Below are 16,602 nucleotides of genomic sequence, written 5' to 3'. Positions count from 1 at the left end.
GGTGAAGCTTTTTCCACCGCTGTCAGTAGAAAATCACACAATACAAATATAAAAAAGCACTTCTCCAGCGCAGCGGCATCCAAGTACAAACCGGCTTTTAGCTCATGGACTACAGGATATTACAGCTACACGAGCTACAAGTAAAGAAAAGCAAGCATTACAGGTAAGATTAGATTAGAAGTGCATATTAACACTGGAAAGTCCAGAGAAAGCCGTATCCTTCAAAAAGTGAACGGTTAATTTTAATTCCGGCTCTCGTCTCATATTTTACCATTACTTGATGGCGCCTGGAAAAAATGGCATTACATTATAATATATTATTACATAAGACCAATCCCAAGAGGTTTTAAGAGGAAATAAAAAATACACACAGAACAAAACAGAAGATAAAAGCTTGACGTGTCCTTTTTATGTTTTTGTTGCTGTAGTAGTTTTTACAATTCGTATACAGGATGTTGGAAGACCATACCAAATGGGAGCATTCGAGAGCGTACGCCTCTCGTACCCTGTCCGCATTGAGCGGGCCTGAGACAATCGGGAAGTCAGCTCATGGCCTGCAAGGAAGTCCCCGCTGGCAGGTACAAACAAGGTATATGTCAGAGTTAGGAGACAACATTCTTCGGCTTTCTTTCCTTGTAATTCCTTATTTTCTGGTACCCATTTAGCAGTACTGTACCTGTTAATTTTTACAGTTAAAAACAAAACGGCAAGAAACAGCCAAAAGCCAGCTGTTACATTACTGCCAAAAGTCTCTATGTTACCACTACTGTAAAGCACTTCAGGGTGCTGTGAAACTTTAGAGAAAAACAAAAATTAAGCAACGTACATTACAATAAGATCAAATGGTGATTTAGAGACGCGTCGGCGTGAGCAACGCGCCAACATACCTGCACGTTTCCCGTTAATACGGCTTGTAACTGTTTTGATGGCCGCCTCGCCTCGGGGATTTGCTGTAGCCGCTCTGCTGATCTAGAGTTAGGAGCACAAAACACAAACAACGCAGACATCTACGGTTAAACGTGCTGGCACACGGGCGCTCGAGAAAGGCGGAAAACAGACAACAGCCTTAGCAATTTCGGGTTTTCGAGCCAATTTCGTGACACTTGCGAGATACTTACGTTAATCGTATTCAAACATTCTTTCAAAATACTGTATTGTGAAAATGTGGTGAGAGACACAGATCTGTGGCGTGAATGAATGTTTGAAAACTGTTTATTATTTTCTAAAAACGACCGCCATCCGGCGGTCATTTCTGGCATGGCCTACAGATTTACACGTCCAATGGATTCAAAGGCACTTTGACAGATGTGTTTTGAAGCTAAGACATCCCTTTCTATATTTAGCACCATAGTTATTATAATACATATGTACAGAATAGCTTTGTGCAAGCAAGCCTTCCCTGCAAGACAAAAAGCAACTGCAGCAGTGTTCTAGAGATTTCTCTCGAAGCGTAAGGCATGTATGATACAAGCATCAGATAATTTAGTGCACAACTGTCATAGTCCGGGTCGAGTACCGACAATCCACGATACAATATATCCTTAGTTTTTTCATCTGTGCGTTCACAAACAGTATTACATACTGCTGTAGTCACCATATCCGTAGTAGTTGTTGTAACCCGAGTAATCATAGCCCCCGTATCCACCATAGCCTTGATTGTTGTAGCCATAGTTCCCGTAATTTCCATAACCTTGATTCCAGTAATTTCCGTATCCCTGGTTCCAGTTCTGATTGGGACCTGCAACAGACGCCGAACGCACATCACATTAATAACAGCTGCTGGGATGCTGCAAAACATGTACAGCAGCATGAATATAGACTGAAACAAAAACAAAACTATCAAATTCTGAATTAATGAACATAAAATTGAAATGCAGCGAAATGTAAAGGAATTCCGGCGGTTTTGGGTTGAGACGCACCTCCTCTCCCTCTGGCTCTGCTGACGTATCCTCCTCTTGCGCCCCACTGCTGCTGCTGCTGCTGGTACTGCTCCTTGGACATGGCCACCTTGACCTCGCACTGCAGACACACTGACAGATTACTATCACAAACAGATTTAACAGAAGAAACTGACTGCAGTAAATCAGGATTTGTGGGATCAAAACTTCCTGTGGTTTCATATAAAAAGAGAAAATAATCTTAAATCTTTTATGTCATAAGTATTTAATTCACTGCAGTATCCAAAAATATGCATTTCCTCTAAAGCAATAAGCCCCGTGAAGCCGTGCTTTACAGTGAATTTATAACAGCTGTTAGTTGTTAGCTGTTATTCACTGTAAACCACGGCTTCACGGGGCTTATTGCTTTTATAAAACGGTTATTCCATATACATAGTAAGGTTTAACAAAACAAAACAGAGCAAATAAAGTGTAATGATATAAATAAAAACAGTATTCTTCCACCAAACAATGTAGTTCCTCAGAAACAGTTGTGGTTCCAACAAAGTGGTAAGTGGCAACACACAGAAGTAAACAAAGGTGTGTGTTTGTAGAGTAATTTACAACAGCTTCGAACACGGCTCAACCAATCAGAATCAAGGACCGGAACGCTCCGTTTTATAAACTGTTATTTAGTGCACAAGTCATTTTTGGCAAAAATAAAGAAAGAAAAAAATATATATATATATATCATCATTACAGTGATACAAAGTTGTGGCCTAAGAGTGAGTGAACGAATTAATAAAACTTAGCCCAAATTAAGTCATTTGTGGCCACAATATCTGTTTTTTTTCTCTCATGTGTGCAGAAAATACATTTTCTCACTTTGTCTTCATGAAGTCTCTAATACAAAAAAAGTGAAAATATTTTATTTTAATGTGATTTCACCAGAAACTGCTAGTGTTTTTAAATAATGAAGATATCCACCTTATTTTTCCCGTAAGAGCGGGCCATTTGTAAATTTAATGTGCGAGGCTTCTGGTGTCATTCGCTTCCAGCTATTTTTAGCTGTACAAAACAGCTCCTTTTGCTGCGTGATATTGCAAACTAGTGTGTCTTACCATGCTATTTTAATGTATTATCTTAATTATGAACACACTGGTTTGTAGTGCAAACAGTTTTACTGTTTACTGCGCTCTGATATTCTTCTCGTTATACAGCAGCTGATGAAGCAGAAGTCTCACACATTCACAGAAAGCAGCTTACTTCCACGTTGAAGAATAAGGTGGATATAGAACGTTTATGATTTATGATGTGCAGGATCATGCACATTAGGACCATAAAACCGTACCTTGCTTAAACCGATGTTGTGGTACTTCTTCTCCATAATTTTCTTTACAGGTTCCTCCTCTTTAAATGTTATAAAACAAAAACCTCGTCTTTTATAATATCTTCATGGAACATAATCTTTGCGTAATATCCTAATGATTTTTGGCATAAAAGAAAAATCTATAATTTTGAACCACACAATGTATTTTTGGCTATTGCTACAAATATACCCCAGCGACTTAAGACTGGTTTTGTGCTCCAGGGTCACAAATTACAAACGTCTATCAATTGTCCACTACCTCTCCGCAGGCGTCAAAGTACTCTCTGATCTTCTCCTCTGGAGTATCTGGGGAAAGACCTCCTACAAATATCTTCTTCACCGGCTCTTTGGACTTCATGGCCTTCGCTTTCTTAGGGTCGATCGCTTTTCCATTCAGTTTGTGCTCCTTCTGTGAGATCACCTTTGACCAGGAACAGACACACATCGAGGCTGGAGTTAATCGAGCTCTCTTCAGCATAACAGCAGCAGAACTCAAATGGCACGCTGGTTTCAAAATACCTTTTCCACACTCTCAGCATCTTTAAACAGAACAAACCCAAAGCCCCTGGACCGGCCCGTCAGAGGATCCAGTTTCAAGGTGCAGTCCACCACCTCTCCAAATTTACTGAAGTAATCTTTCAGGTCTTTCTTTGTTGTGTCCCAGCTCAAGCCTCCGACGAACATTTTCCTGAAAACAAAAAGACTGATGTGAAAACAGATTGTGGGGGAAGACAGAGTGATTTATCTCGGCTGAAAGACGAGTGATTACAGTCGTTTTTAAAACGAATCCCAAGCCGTCAACATGAAACATTAGCATATTACCCACCCACTTGTTGGTCTTTTCGCGTTGGTCTAAATGAAAATCCACTAGGTGCAGCTTATGGAGCGGTAATAATAGCGGTTTCCCCGGTAACGGCTGTACACAAAACAGCACTGCGCTCACAAACGCTGCTTTATCAGGCATCACAGGCGAGATTAAATGAAACTGAGACCAATCGGACCTATCACCGCAGACTAGCGTCACGCAAAGGAGGGGTTTGAACGTTGAGCGAATCGTTTGGGAGTCGTTGAGCAAGTAAGGTAAAAATAAATGCATATTATAAGACAATGAAAGTGTTTTTGACCTTGCATGCATGTCAACCTGTTGTTGGGAACTCCCAAAACCAAAATATGAACCTTTCATAACCCATAATAGGGGCACTTTAAACCTTTAAAAGACCAATTAAAGGAATAAATTAAAGGGAATATGTCAATGTGTTCTCTCAATGTAAAAGGAGAACACAATGAGATGTATTAGCAGCATAATTTACAACCAATCTCCATTCATTTTTAATTAATTATACAAAAAAAATAACACAAAAGCCTGACTACTAGAATATGGAAATATCTTTTACTGTCCTTCTCAGAATTATTGTCTTGTTTTTCAATTCTAATGTCTACAAATTCTTTAAAACATGATGAAAAAAACGTTTTCTGGGTAATTTAACAAAATGAAGTGAATTTATGATTTACAAAGAGGACAAATACCTTCTTGTAGGCTCAGAGAACAGTTTTTATGCCCCACTGACAGATGTCTGTTCTTGTTTTAAACATAAAGCCCCCAAAAACACATATATCGCAAGTTTGCATTTCAAGTAAATGTATCTTGATTTAACAATGTTTAGGAGCTTGTATTGGAAAACAAGACCAAAATACTGTTCATTCTTGCAGTGCATGGAACATTTCATGCCATGACTTTATGATTTGAAGTATATTTGCTCCAATTTAAGACATGAGGCCTTCATTTGTCTAAGGGAAAATTAAGACTTTTGAGACCTTCCTAGATTAGAGAGATTCAAGACTCACTTTCATTTGAAAGGTTCGCATTTCCCACCACGTTTAGTCATTCATTTAAGATAAAACCACACAACAACAACAAACAACACCATTAACTATTAAATCCACTGAGATATTCTCGTCGGAAAAAGACGCTGTTGACATTTGACAAGCTAGCATTTGAAAGGCAAATGTGTTTGGAAACAGCTCGGCCTCATGAATATTCATAATGTCTTCCGTACTCCGACCGATATTTTCACGTTTTTACAGTCTGTCCCTTAAATATGTGCTCCATAATGATAAACAGATACCGATTCACAGAAAACGAGTAGATTTTTTTACTTGTTTGAGCGAAACTCGTTACGCGGAGTCGAATAGCTTGGGGTAAGTTAATCGATTAGTGTCAGGAAACCAAGTCTAAATTCAGGCTGCTCTTGTTTATCTGCGTTAGAGGGGCCGAGACTCACCCCTCGTCCTCCTCGTTTTTACTGGCGTCTATCTTGGAGCCCTCCGCCTTTCTCTGTCCGCCGTCCTCAGCGCCCGGGATCTCCTCCTCTCCATCAGTCTCCTCCATCTTCATCAGCGCCTTCTCGCCCACAAGCTGCTCCTCCGACATCTTTGATCAATTCTCGGCGAAAACACGGGCTGTTCGCGTCGTCTTTCCTGAGGAAAGCGTCGTAGGTTAAAACTCGACCGGACTGGACCTAAACCGTGCTGAATTAGGCTCGGGATCGCGTTTGTTTCAGTCTGCTTTCAGAATGTCGATGGCAACGGCGTCCATTCACAAAATGGCGTCGCAACGGAAGCAGAGCGTCATGACGTCACTGCGCCTTTAAAACCCACGACGCCACGCTGACGCTCACCACAGCGCGAGTAAATACGTTTACATCCAAGAGCAGGTTAGGCATTACACACTACAAGAAAAAGGTACTCAAAGAAAATGAAAGAAACACAGAACAACAAATTCTTTTTCCCCCAATTTTTAATCCCTTTATCCAAAAACCTTCAGGAAAAGAACTAAAATACAAAATAAAGGACATTTGTTTTTCTATTCAAGACTTAAGAACACATCAGCACAAAACCTACAGGTTCAATCTGAACAAAGCACGGAATAAGACAAACTTGGAAACAAAACGCCTCGCTATTTACAAGGTTTAGACACTGAATAACGTTTTTTAGTAGTTGTTTAAGGACAGGAATCCACAAGCTGCCTCCGAGGAGCAATGTCGAAGTCAGCCTGCCCACCTACAAGAGAAGATACGCAAGATGAACCACTCTGATTTGGACATGTTTTAAAAAAAATAAATAACAGCACGTCCATGTTTCAGTGTTTAACTTCTTGAGCTGTCGATTTTAAACTAGGAAAACCATCATTAAAGATTAAAGATCATATGGATTGACAAAACAGCTGGTAAGCCAGCAAAAGCTTCAGACCAATGGAGGAGCGAGCCAAACGTCTTCCCCTTTAAACTGAAGATTGTAATTTGCATTTAGCCAATAGGAGAGTTGGTTTCATCAGTCTAACACAGATTTGTCAGCTTTCAATGGCTTGGTAAACCCACTTTACATATGATCTTTAAAGGCTACGCTTTAGGAAAAGCCTTGAGGTGAACCCATTTGAAGTTCTCTATGGCCTCTAAAGAAAAAGCAAGCATTATGAGAGAGTTTATGCAATTATTTATACAAGGGAGGTGTGACTGAAACCAAAGAAATAAAAATAATAAATCACTGACGCTCCACAACTGGAGAGCACTACAATTGAAAAAGAGAATACAACAGCAAAGCGGTTATGAATCACTTTTAGGTTACGTTAACAAAGTCCTGCAAAAAACACATTTGGAACTGTTAACAAAAACCAACAACTTAAGGAAAATGGGGGAATCTCCTTTTGTCTTTTTGTTTGTTTTACGCTGGTACAGGAAGTTTGAAGAGACCATACCACAGGACAGCGCTTTCTCGTGCATGCCGTGCTCTCTGCCCGCTATGTGCGACGCCCAGAGAATGTCGCGGTCAGGTGACACACGGCCTGCAATGAAGTCCCCGCTGGCAGGTACAAACAAGGTACAATAATCAGAATTAGGGAAAGAAAGGAGAAATCAGGAGAGGCGCCCTTACTCTGTACCCCTTAGCTGTACTTTACCTGTTAGCATTGCTATCAAGTCTCTAAGTTATTCCATTATGATCACCTGTTAAAGTAGGAGGAGGAAAAGGAAAACGCTTACGTTTTTCTGGCACGCTAAAAAGGCAAAATGGCTACACAAACGAGAGTGATTAAAGATCTATAGACATGTGTTCAACTCTGGTGCTTTGATATGCGTAGTCATATAGTGTCTATTGATCTTTAACATTGAGCTCGGGTCCAGAACGCAGCAAAGATGTGACCTTACCATGAACATGAACGTGTTTAGCCACTTTGTCAATACGGCTGGTAGCTGTTCTGATGGGTTCCGCTTTCCCGTGAGGCCTTGCCATAACTGCTCTGTTGACCTTCAAAAATTACAAATATATATATATATATAATAATAGTTTATGCATTTAGCAGACGCTTAAAAGCGACTTACAGTGCATTCAGGCTGTACATTTTTTTACCAGTATGTGTGTTCCCTGGGAATTGAACCCATGACCTTTTGCGCTGCTAACGCAATGCTCTACCACTGAGCCACAGGAACATATATATAGTGATAAGAGACCGGCGTAGCAGCATTACAACGTTGGTATATAAAGCAACCAATGCCTAAATGTCACTAAATGTGGATAAAAACTACACATAAAAGTTTGGTTGGGAACAGATTTATGTACTTACAAAGCACTAAAACACTTCTGTAAATTGTCTAGTTGTCTTTTCAATGTTTTCAGAGCAGTTTCATCATTTTCAGTGAGATATATATATACATATATATAAATAATTAAGTGGGTTTAAAATGAATACACTATCTTTAAAACACAGTTTATTAAAGTATTTAAAGTAACATTTTCTATAACTGTATGCTTACTGGTTGAAATAAATTATTCTTCCAAATACATTTGTGCGCTTTAACTGTACTGTGACTTTAACTTGGTATCAAAAAATAAATTAAAATAAAAATAGTGGGGCAATTCTGCAACCAAATTATGCCCCGATGTAAATTTTGCCTAAACTGAATGGATTTTTTATAACTAATGGCTTCCTAAAGGGTGGAAATAAACAATACATCATGAATATCAAGGCTTGGGTCTCTGAAGGTTAAATGTTCAATAAGAAACTGTGTGTAAAATTACCACTGTAATCATCATAGCCTTGTCCATAGCCATAATTCGGATAGTTGTATCCCGAATAGTCATAGCCAGAATAGCCGTTATAGCCCTGGTTGTATCCGTCGCCGTAGCCTCCATAGTTCTGGCCATAGTAGCTGTTGTATCCTTGATTATAGCCCTGGCCCTGTCCTGTTCACAGAGAGTCAGAGGAGCACTTTCAGTCCAGAACCACTGGAATAAAAGACAGCAGCAATCTCTAGATTTGCAAACCTCTTCCACGGCCCCTGAAGCCTCCTCGTCCTCCTCCAAAGCCTCGGTCCGCTCTGCCCTGCTGCTGTCTGTAAACTTCTTTAGGTTGGGCAACTTTGACTTCACACTGGCAACAAAGATTAACAGCATTAGGCCCCGATCACACCGAACGCGTTTTTTAGGTCTGAATGGCGCTGTCATTTTTTGGTGACTTTTAAAAAAAAAGAGCAGTGCACTGTGTTTTTTTTATGTTGCTAGGCAACCACCAAATCAGCTGTCTGTCAGTCTAATCAAAGGATTATAGCGCGAGCGCTTTAAAATCTTTGGTTTTTGCTGTTAAGTAAACTGTCATATTCGCAGAAACCTTAAAAAATACAGCTCCGGGTAACCCGCGACAGACACAAAAAGTTTCTCCTCCATCATTGCAGACTCCGGACTTTCTAAGCAACGGTAAACTTTCGTCATCACAACGGTAGGCCCGCCTCTCCGTTCATTCGATTGGACAATGGAAAAAAACACGAATGACGTCGGGCACTTTTCTGCTCAGAGTTACTTTTTTTTGTAGTTGCTTTTTTTTTAACTCCAGGCGCTCAGAGCGCTCCTGCAAAAACGCGAGGCGCACAGGGCGCATAAACACGCTCACTGCCGACCGAAAAAAATTAAAAAAGGCACCTCTCACTGCAAAAAACGCGTTCTGTGTGATCGGGGCCTAATGGTGTGTTCACACCAGACGCGAATTTAATTATTTGCGCGAGTAGACTACATACAAAGTCAACGCAAAGGTAGTAATGTAGTAATGAATGATGCGAAATGCGCGACGCGTTTGGCTTTCCATTGTATTTGGGACTTTTTGACAACAGGTACAAAACAGCGATTGTAGTTATTTCCACCATGGTTGATCACGCTGTTTTTATTCGCGCGAGTTACACGAAAAACATACCGCGAGTAATCTAGAGCGAGTGACACGAAAAACATCAGATCAAAGATCGAAAAACAAAGATCAGTAATCTAGAGCGAGTGACGCGATGCGCATATTCGCTTCGCGTCTGGTGTGAACACACCATTACTCACATGTAGGCTTGGGCAAAGTATTGTTATAAACCGGAGAGTTCCGGTCCTTGATTCTGATTGGTTGAGCCGCGTTCGAAGCTGTTGTAAATTACTCTACAAACACACACCTTTGTTTACATTTGTGTTGCTCGGCAACCACTTTGTTGCAACCCCAACTGTTTCTGAGGAACTACATTGTTTGGTGGAAGAATACTGTTTTTATTTATATCATTACACTTTATTTGCTCTGTTTTATTTTGTGAAACCTTACTACGTATATGGAATAACCGTTTTATAAAAGCAATAAGCCCCATGAAGCCGTGGTTTACAGTGAATTTATAACAGCTAAGGGGGTTTTAGGCACTAACAACGCACCTTAGCTGTTATAAATTCACTGTAGACCACGGCTTCACAGGGCTTATTGCTTTAATTTACTCACACGTGCCTACTATGATCCGTTTTATTAATACAGATCTAGGTCTGTCAAATATAATATCATGATAATACCAACATACCTTGCCTGAACCAAGTTGATGGTATCTGTTCTCCAGCAGCTGATGAACGGGATCCTCTGAAACGTACGTCACGAAGCAGAATCCCCGCCTTTCGTTTGTTTTGGTGTCCATGGGCAGCTCAATGCTTTCAATCTTTTGAGAGAAAAATACACCGCTTGTGGTGCTACTTCCAAAAGATGTGATTTTAAATTATAAAGTGCTTCATTGAAGTTACTCACTTCCCCATAAGCTCCAAAGTACTCCCGGATCTGCTCCTCAGACGTGTCTGGACTCAGACCGCCGACGAACACCTTCTTGGGCGGTATTATTAGCGTTTAGTTTGGGCATTGAAAAAAATCTTACCAATGAGGTTTACCAAAAACAATACTTTATAGTTTCTTCTGTTGCATTTCTTACATGCATCACCAGCAAATGTGTATAATACCAGCAGTTGCGTGTTAGTGCATCGATTATTAAGTGGTGTGATTTGAATGCTGTTTATTTTTGTGCAGGAAAATGTTCATCGGTGGACTCAGTTGGGACACCAGCAAGAAAGACCTTACTGACTACCTGTCCAAGTTTGGAGAGGTCCTTGACTGCACCATCAAAACAGACCCCATGACCGGCCGCTCCAGGGGCTTCGGCTTCGTTCTCTTCAGAGACGCTGAGAGTGTTGATAGGGTAAATGTTCCCCTCAGGCTTTACGCTTAGTGATAACATCCTTGAGGCAGCATTCATAGCAGGCTCTTGATGTGTTTAGGTGCTAGAGCTGAAGGAGCACAAGCTGGATGGGAAACTGATCGATCCCAAGAGAGCCAAAGCCATGAAGGGCAAGGAGCCGCCCAAGAAGGTGTTCGTCGGCGGTCTGAGTCCAGACACGTCTGAGGAGCAGATCCGGGAGTACTTTGGAGCTTATGGGGAAGTGAGTAACTTCAATGAAGCACTTTATAATTTAAAATCACATCTTTTGGAAGTAGCACCACAAGCGGTGTATTTTTCTCTCAAAAGATTGAAAGCATTGAGCTGCCCATGGACACCAAAACAAACGAAAGGCGGGGATTCTGCTTCGTGACGTACGTTTCAGAGGATCCCGTTCATCAGCTGCTGGAGAACAGATACCATCAACTTGGTTCAGGCAAGGTATGTTGGTATTATCATGATATTATATTTGACAGACCTAGATCTGTATTAATAAAACGGATCATAGTAGGCACGTGTGAGTAAATTAAAGCAATAAGCCCTGTGAAGCCGTGGTCTACAGTGAATTTATAACAGCTAAGGGGGTTTTAGGCACTAACAACGCACCTTAGCTGTTATAAATTCACTGTAGACCACGGCTTCACAGGGCTTATTGCTTTAATTTACTCACACGTGCCTACTATGATCCGTTTTATTAATACAGATCTAGGTCTGTCAAATATAATATCATGATAATACCAACATACCTTGCCTGAACCAAGTTGATGGTATCTGTTCTCCAGCAGCTGATGAACGGGATCCTCTGAAACGTACGTCACGAAGCAGAATCCCCGCCTTTCGTTTGTTTTGGTGTCCATGGGCAGCTCAATGCTTTCAATCTTTTGAGAGAAAAATACACCGCTTGTGGTGCTACTTCCAAAAGATGTGATTTTAAATTATAAAGTGCTTCATTGAAGTTACTCACTTCCCCATAAGCTCCAAAGTACTCCCGGATCTGCTCCTCAGACGTGTCTGGACTCAGACCGCCGACGAACACCTTCTTGGGCGGCTCCTTGCCCTTCATGGCTTTGGCTCTCTTGGGATCGATCAGTTTCCCATCCAGCTTGTGCTCCTTCAGCTCTAGCACCTAAACACATCAAGAACCTGCTACGATCGCTGCCCAAACGATGTTATTACGAGACACGAGGACTGGCGGGGGACACTTACCCTATCGACGCTCTCAGCGTCTCTGAAGAGCACGAAGCCGAAGCCCCTGGAGCGGCCCGTCATGGGGTCTGTTTTGATGGTGCAGTCAAGGACCTCTCCGAACTTGGACAGGTAGTCAGTAAGGTCTGTCTTGCTGGTGTCCCAACTGAGTCCACCGATGAACATTTTCCTGCACGACAGCAAACAGCACTCAAATCACAAATCCATGCATTAACATGAAACTGCTGATAATGATATAATACACACATTGGTCGGTCATGCATATACAGAATACAACCTAACTATTACCTCATTGGTGTGAGAGTGTGTATATATATGTATATAGATAGATAAGACAAGATGATAGATAGATGTTCTGTACATACATATCACGTAATGTTACGATAGATAGATAGATAGAGAAAGAGAGAGAGAAATTGATGAATGGAGAGATGGATAGAGAGATGGATGGATGGACGGATAGACAGATGCGCAAATTAAACTTCAAGCCATTAGACGCGGGTAGGTTTCGAGCATCTTGAGCTCGATGTTGTTTAATATGGTGCATATTAATGATATAGGCGTTCGGAACGACGCACTGCGAATGAAGTGTGAGAACATTGTCCCGCGAGGTGAACGCGGCGGTAACGCTCCACTCGCGGCGCGGCGCGAAGGCCTCGCTCCGGACTCACCCGTCGTCCTGCAGGTTTTTACTGGCGTTTATTTTGGAGCCTTCTGGAAACTCGTCGGTGCTGAAGTCACCTTGCTCTTCGGCCTGCATTCTGGAATATATGTAGTTTGATCTGCGTACTATGTAACAGATTATATTACGGTGTTTTTAGCAGGTCAAAGACTCCAAGACGAATAAAGTACCGCGTTGATTAAGATGGCGGACGGAGATCAGTGACGACAGCCGCAGCAGGAGGAAGCGAGTGGGCGGGGCTTCTTCTGCTTCTTCTTCTTTTGGTTTTATGGCGGGTTGCGAACCAACTTCTTAGGTGCATACCGCCACCTACTGTGATGGAGAGTGAAGAGAATGTACCGTTTCTCACCTAAATCTTATATTCTGTTCTTTATTACACATTTCTTAATAAATCTCATGATTGCACTTATTTATTCTCCTGCATTTGGACCATCATTCAGAATACTACTTAATGAAAATCATTTAATTCCTAAGGATTGTAATTCATCTTTAAGTGGATCCCTTTCTCTTTCATATGCTGTACATATCATCATAACGTGTTCCACTGATTCCATACACATATTTAAGGATTCTTTAGCCGTTTCATCTACCTCTTCATTACCTTGAATTCCCTCATGCGCAGGTACCCATATAAACCGAATAATTATCCCTATCTGTATAATACTGTATAGTGTAATCATGATTTCTGATTAAATGTCTTTTCTATTTGATTGTGGGCGGGGCTTGTGCTGTAGATATTATAATATAGATTTAAATATTTTACAAATACACTTTGAAATGTTAACTCTACAGATTTTTCTTAAATAAATACATTCATATAAAATAAAATAACAATATAAATAAGAGACTTCTAACCATAATGTTCTTTTTGCTATGACCCAGTTTATCCTTATTAATATTTGCATTATATTAAATAATTCCAATTAATGGAGCCATTGAATAGTTCACCCAAAATATTCAATTATTTCTAGCATCATTTACAGGGCTGTTTCTAGTAGGGGAAATCATCAGTATTACTTAGAAGAAGAAGAAGAAATCATTCATTACGAGAACAACGAAACTTGAAAATGTACTTCACTCACATCAAGGTTTGACTCATGTTTAAAAAAATTAATAAACAAATAAATGCTGCAGTCACGTGCAGCTCAATAAAGGGGGCGTTCATACGACACCAGGGCTGCGTTCAGCTCCGACAGAAACGGTGCAAAACGTGTTTTAAACGGAAACGGTGGTGCGTTGAACACTGTTCTGATGACGCAAGAGTTGCAGCTATGGCGGCTGAGAAGGCCATTCTGTTGTTCTTTCTGAAGAATTTTCGGAGCCTGATGAAATCGGTATAAATACGCGTTTAATACTGCAAAATACGCTCGATGGTACATTATTATTTTTATTGTGAGTATTCGGCTTATCATTATTGCTGATCACTGTTGTTGTGCTATGATATTGTAATATTTACCATTATATAATTGGAGGAGTTTAGAAAAGTTTATGAAAGTGTCACTCCACAATGCAATAGCAAAATATATAACTATGTATAGTATTTTTATGTTACATTAATCAGTGTCTAGCACACCTTCCTAAGGAAAGGATATGGACCAGAAGACATTGCAATTACTAAATGATATTTAGACAGACTTAAAGAAGTTTGAGATCTACACTTGTGCTCTTATTATTTCAGTTATTTTGCCTTTAATGTAAATAAACATGTGCAAACAATATACTTGCTCTTGTGAATTTATTTGGATGTTAATTACATTGTGCCAGCTGTCTCTTTAATACCGCGTGGTTTATATACATGTTGCTGCTGATTGGGCTGACATGTTTGACACACCCACCAAACAAGAGAAAACGCATCTCAAACCCCGTTGCACACCGTTTCCAGGAAACATGTCGTTCAAACCGGAAACCGTAGCAAAACGTTGCGCACCGGCTTGAGCTTGAACGTGCCACTGCTGTGCGTGAGGAATCTAATTTATTTATTTAATACATGTTGCTGCTGATTGGGCTGACATGTTTGACACACCCACCAAACAAGAGAAAACGCCTCTCAAACCCCGTTGCACACCGTTTCCAGGAAACATGTCGTTCAAACCGGAAACCGTAGCAAAACGGTGCACACCGGTTTGAGCTTGAACGTGCCACTGCTGTGCGTGAGGAAACTAATTTATTTATTTATTTAATAAACCCTTTTAAATGTAAGTGTATGATGTTTTGCCTTAGCCTATGAAGTTTTATTTTGGCGCAATATGTTCAGCAAAATAATGATTACTATCTATTAAATAAATAAAATATTTTTGCCTTTCAATACAGTTAAATAAAACAATTAAAATTATTATTAATTATTGACAGTCGTTCATTTATTCACAGCAAATTTAACATTGCTAGTTATTACGGCAACATTCAGAATTTCTCCTGATTTGTGGTTAGGATTTATTTTGCAATAATCACCGACTGTGACTGTACATTTCTCCTAAATGGATTGCGTTGACCATTAAACATCTCTTTTTGAAACAACAACAACAACAACAACAACAATAATAACATAAATGAAGAAAATATTTTGTATGTCCTTTTGTTCAAGTAAAAGGAGATTTATCGTATTTAATTGTTTATATGAAGAACTGTATTTTCTGCGTATAACCAGGTTAAATAAATGAATAAATAGGAATTTCACCATAAAATTAAAAAGTAAAAGTACACGAATGAATGAATTTCATGCAATAGGTAAAAATGATTTTATTTATATATATACTTACATTTACTCCTCACTCAACAGCCCTTCCCGGACAGCAGTGTTGCCAGATTTAAAAAAAAGAATAAATAAATAAAATGCCAAAAGGGCTATATACGGCTACACGCCTATTAGATTACAAAGGAAATAATAGTATAATATTTCCTTTATTAATTTTACCACCCCAACAAATGTGTAGAACTAATAATCTAATATTTTTATTCTATTACCATCACCTTCTATTACACCTATATTAAATATAAGTGTAGAGTTGTTGCATATGACGACATATCTTTCCAAATGTAAATAGATATTAAGCAAAAACATAAGAAATGAAGTGTCCCAGTGTAGCATTAATTACCGTCGCTAATGACAGCGGGCGGGGCATGTGTTAGCTCAGCACTAGCCTGCATGCTATTATTGAGTCGTTTGACAAAATCTGAGCTACTCATCTGATATAATCAAACAAAACACAGGACTTTAACAAACATATATATCGTTCGCCATTGATAGAAATGGCAGCGATTGCAGTGGCAGAAAACACCAGAGTCTTTCTTCTGGACATTGAAGGGACCACGACGCCCATCACGTTTGTCAAGGTAAACACAGAGATGATAGACGAGCACAGATCAGATTCAGCATGTCCCGTGGTTTATTGTGATATCGCTTGCATGTAGGAAATCCTATTCCCCTTCATCAGAGAGAATCTGGAGGAGTATCTGTCTGCTCACTGGGAGGAGGATGAATGCAAACAAGACGTGCATCTGCTCAAGAAACAGGTCAAAACACACCGTTGTTATCTTATTTTTACATAGGAATAGCCAGTTATGTCACTGTTTTTAAAAATACGCATTATTTCCATTTGTTTTAACACACTGTACTACAAAACGGGTGCAACTTTTTGTTTTTAATCGTTTGCATTAAAGGAAATATTATAAAACACCTTCAAACTAGGGATGCACGATATATCGGCCACCATATCGGTATTGGCCGATAAATGCTCATTTTTTCTGTTATCGGTATCGGCCCGATAAGAAAATTTGGCCGATATCTTAAAGCCGATAAATAATGCATTATTTCCTTCAGAGTCACTTCAGATGCGCGCTGTTTGTTTGCAGCCTTTTGTGCAATTGTACGTTGTAATATTGTGTTTATTTGATGCATATCTGACCTATCTCATATAGAATGCGTTTGGT

The 16,602-nt window shown here is 39.9% G+C and overlaps 3 protein-coding genes across 7 annotated transcripts in view; 1 reads left to right on the top strand and 2 right to left on the bottom strand.

The window, feature by feature from the left end:
• Positions 1-6: 6 nt before the first annotated feature.
• Positions 7-5,887, bottom strand: LOC107731896 (heterogeneous nuclear ribonucleoprotein D0-like). Its single transcript, XM_016543129.1, is given in 7 exon segments — positions 7-969; positions 1,583-1,738; positions 1,920-2,019; positions 3,229-3,328; positions 3,453-3,667; positions 3,766-3,934; positions 5,529-5,887. Coding segments are annotated over 7 exon segments (957 nt in total). The 5' UTR covers positions 5,678-5,887; the 3' UTR covers positions 7-901.
• Positions 5,888-6,028: 141 nt separating this feature from the next.
• On the bottom strand, positions 6,029-12,926 carry LOC107731491 (heterogeneous nuclear ribonucleoprotein D-like). 5 transcript variants are annotated; one of them, XM_016542769.1, is made up of 9 exons: positions 12,665-12,926; positions 11,994-12,162; positions 11,824-11,913; positions 10,328-10,399; positions 10,110-10,241; positions 8,566-8,671; positions 8,320-8,484; positions 7,449-7,551; positions 6,029-7,247 (listed from the first exon to the last, which is right to left on the bottom strand). In XM_016542769.1, the coding sequence occupies exons 1-8, from the start codon at positions 12,751-12,753 to the stop codon at positions 7,478-7,480; spliced, it is 897 nt and encodes a 298-aa protein (XP_016398255.1). In that variant the 5' UTR covers positions 12,754-12,926; the 3' UTR covers positions 6,029-7,247; positions 7,449-7,477. The 5 variants fall into 5 exon arrangements, with proteins under 5 accessions (XP_016398255.1, XP_016398113.1, XP_016398323.1 ...); XM_016542627.1 differs by having other exon boundaries at positions 6,029-6,306; positions 12,665-12,925; XM_016542837.1 differs by having other exon boundaries at positions 6,029-7,548; positions 12,665-12,924.
• A 2,846-nt stretch (positions 12,927-15,772) lies between these two features.
• LOC107731803 (enolase-phosphatase E1-like) overlaps positions 15,773-16,602 on the top strand; it is a 7,480-nt gene continuing 6,650 nt past the window's right edge. The window contains exons 1-2 of the mRNA XM_016543019.1: positions 15,773-16,005; positions 16,084-16,185. Of these exons, the coding sequence (XP_016398505.1) occupies positions 15,922-16,005; positions 16,084-16,185 (186 nt within the window). The 5' untranslated portion in view covers positions 15,773-15,921. The remainder of the gene's footprint in view (positions 16,006-16,083; positions 16,186-16,602) is intronic.

This window comes from Sinocyclocheilus rhinocerous, unplaced genomic scaffold (genome assembly GCF_001515625.1).
Source record: "Sinocyclocheilus rhinocerous isolate Xijiao unplaced genomic scaffold, SAMN03320098_v1.1 scaffold1935, whole genome shotgun sequence".
Lineage (NCBI taxonomy): Eukaryota > Metazoa > Chordata > Actinopteri > Cypriniformes > Cyprinidae > Sinocyclocheilus > Sinocyclocheilus rhinocerous.
The sequence above is the reverse complement of the archived record's forward strand: the minus strand, read 5'-3'. Positions and strand labels throughout refer to the sequence as shown.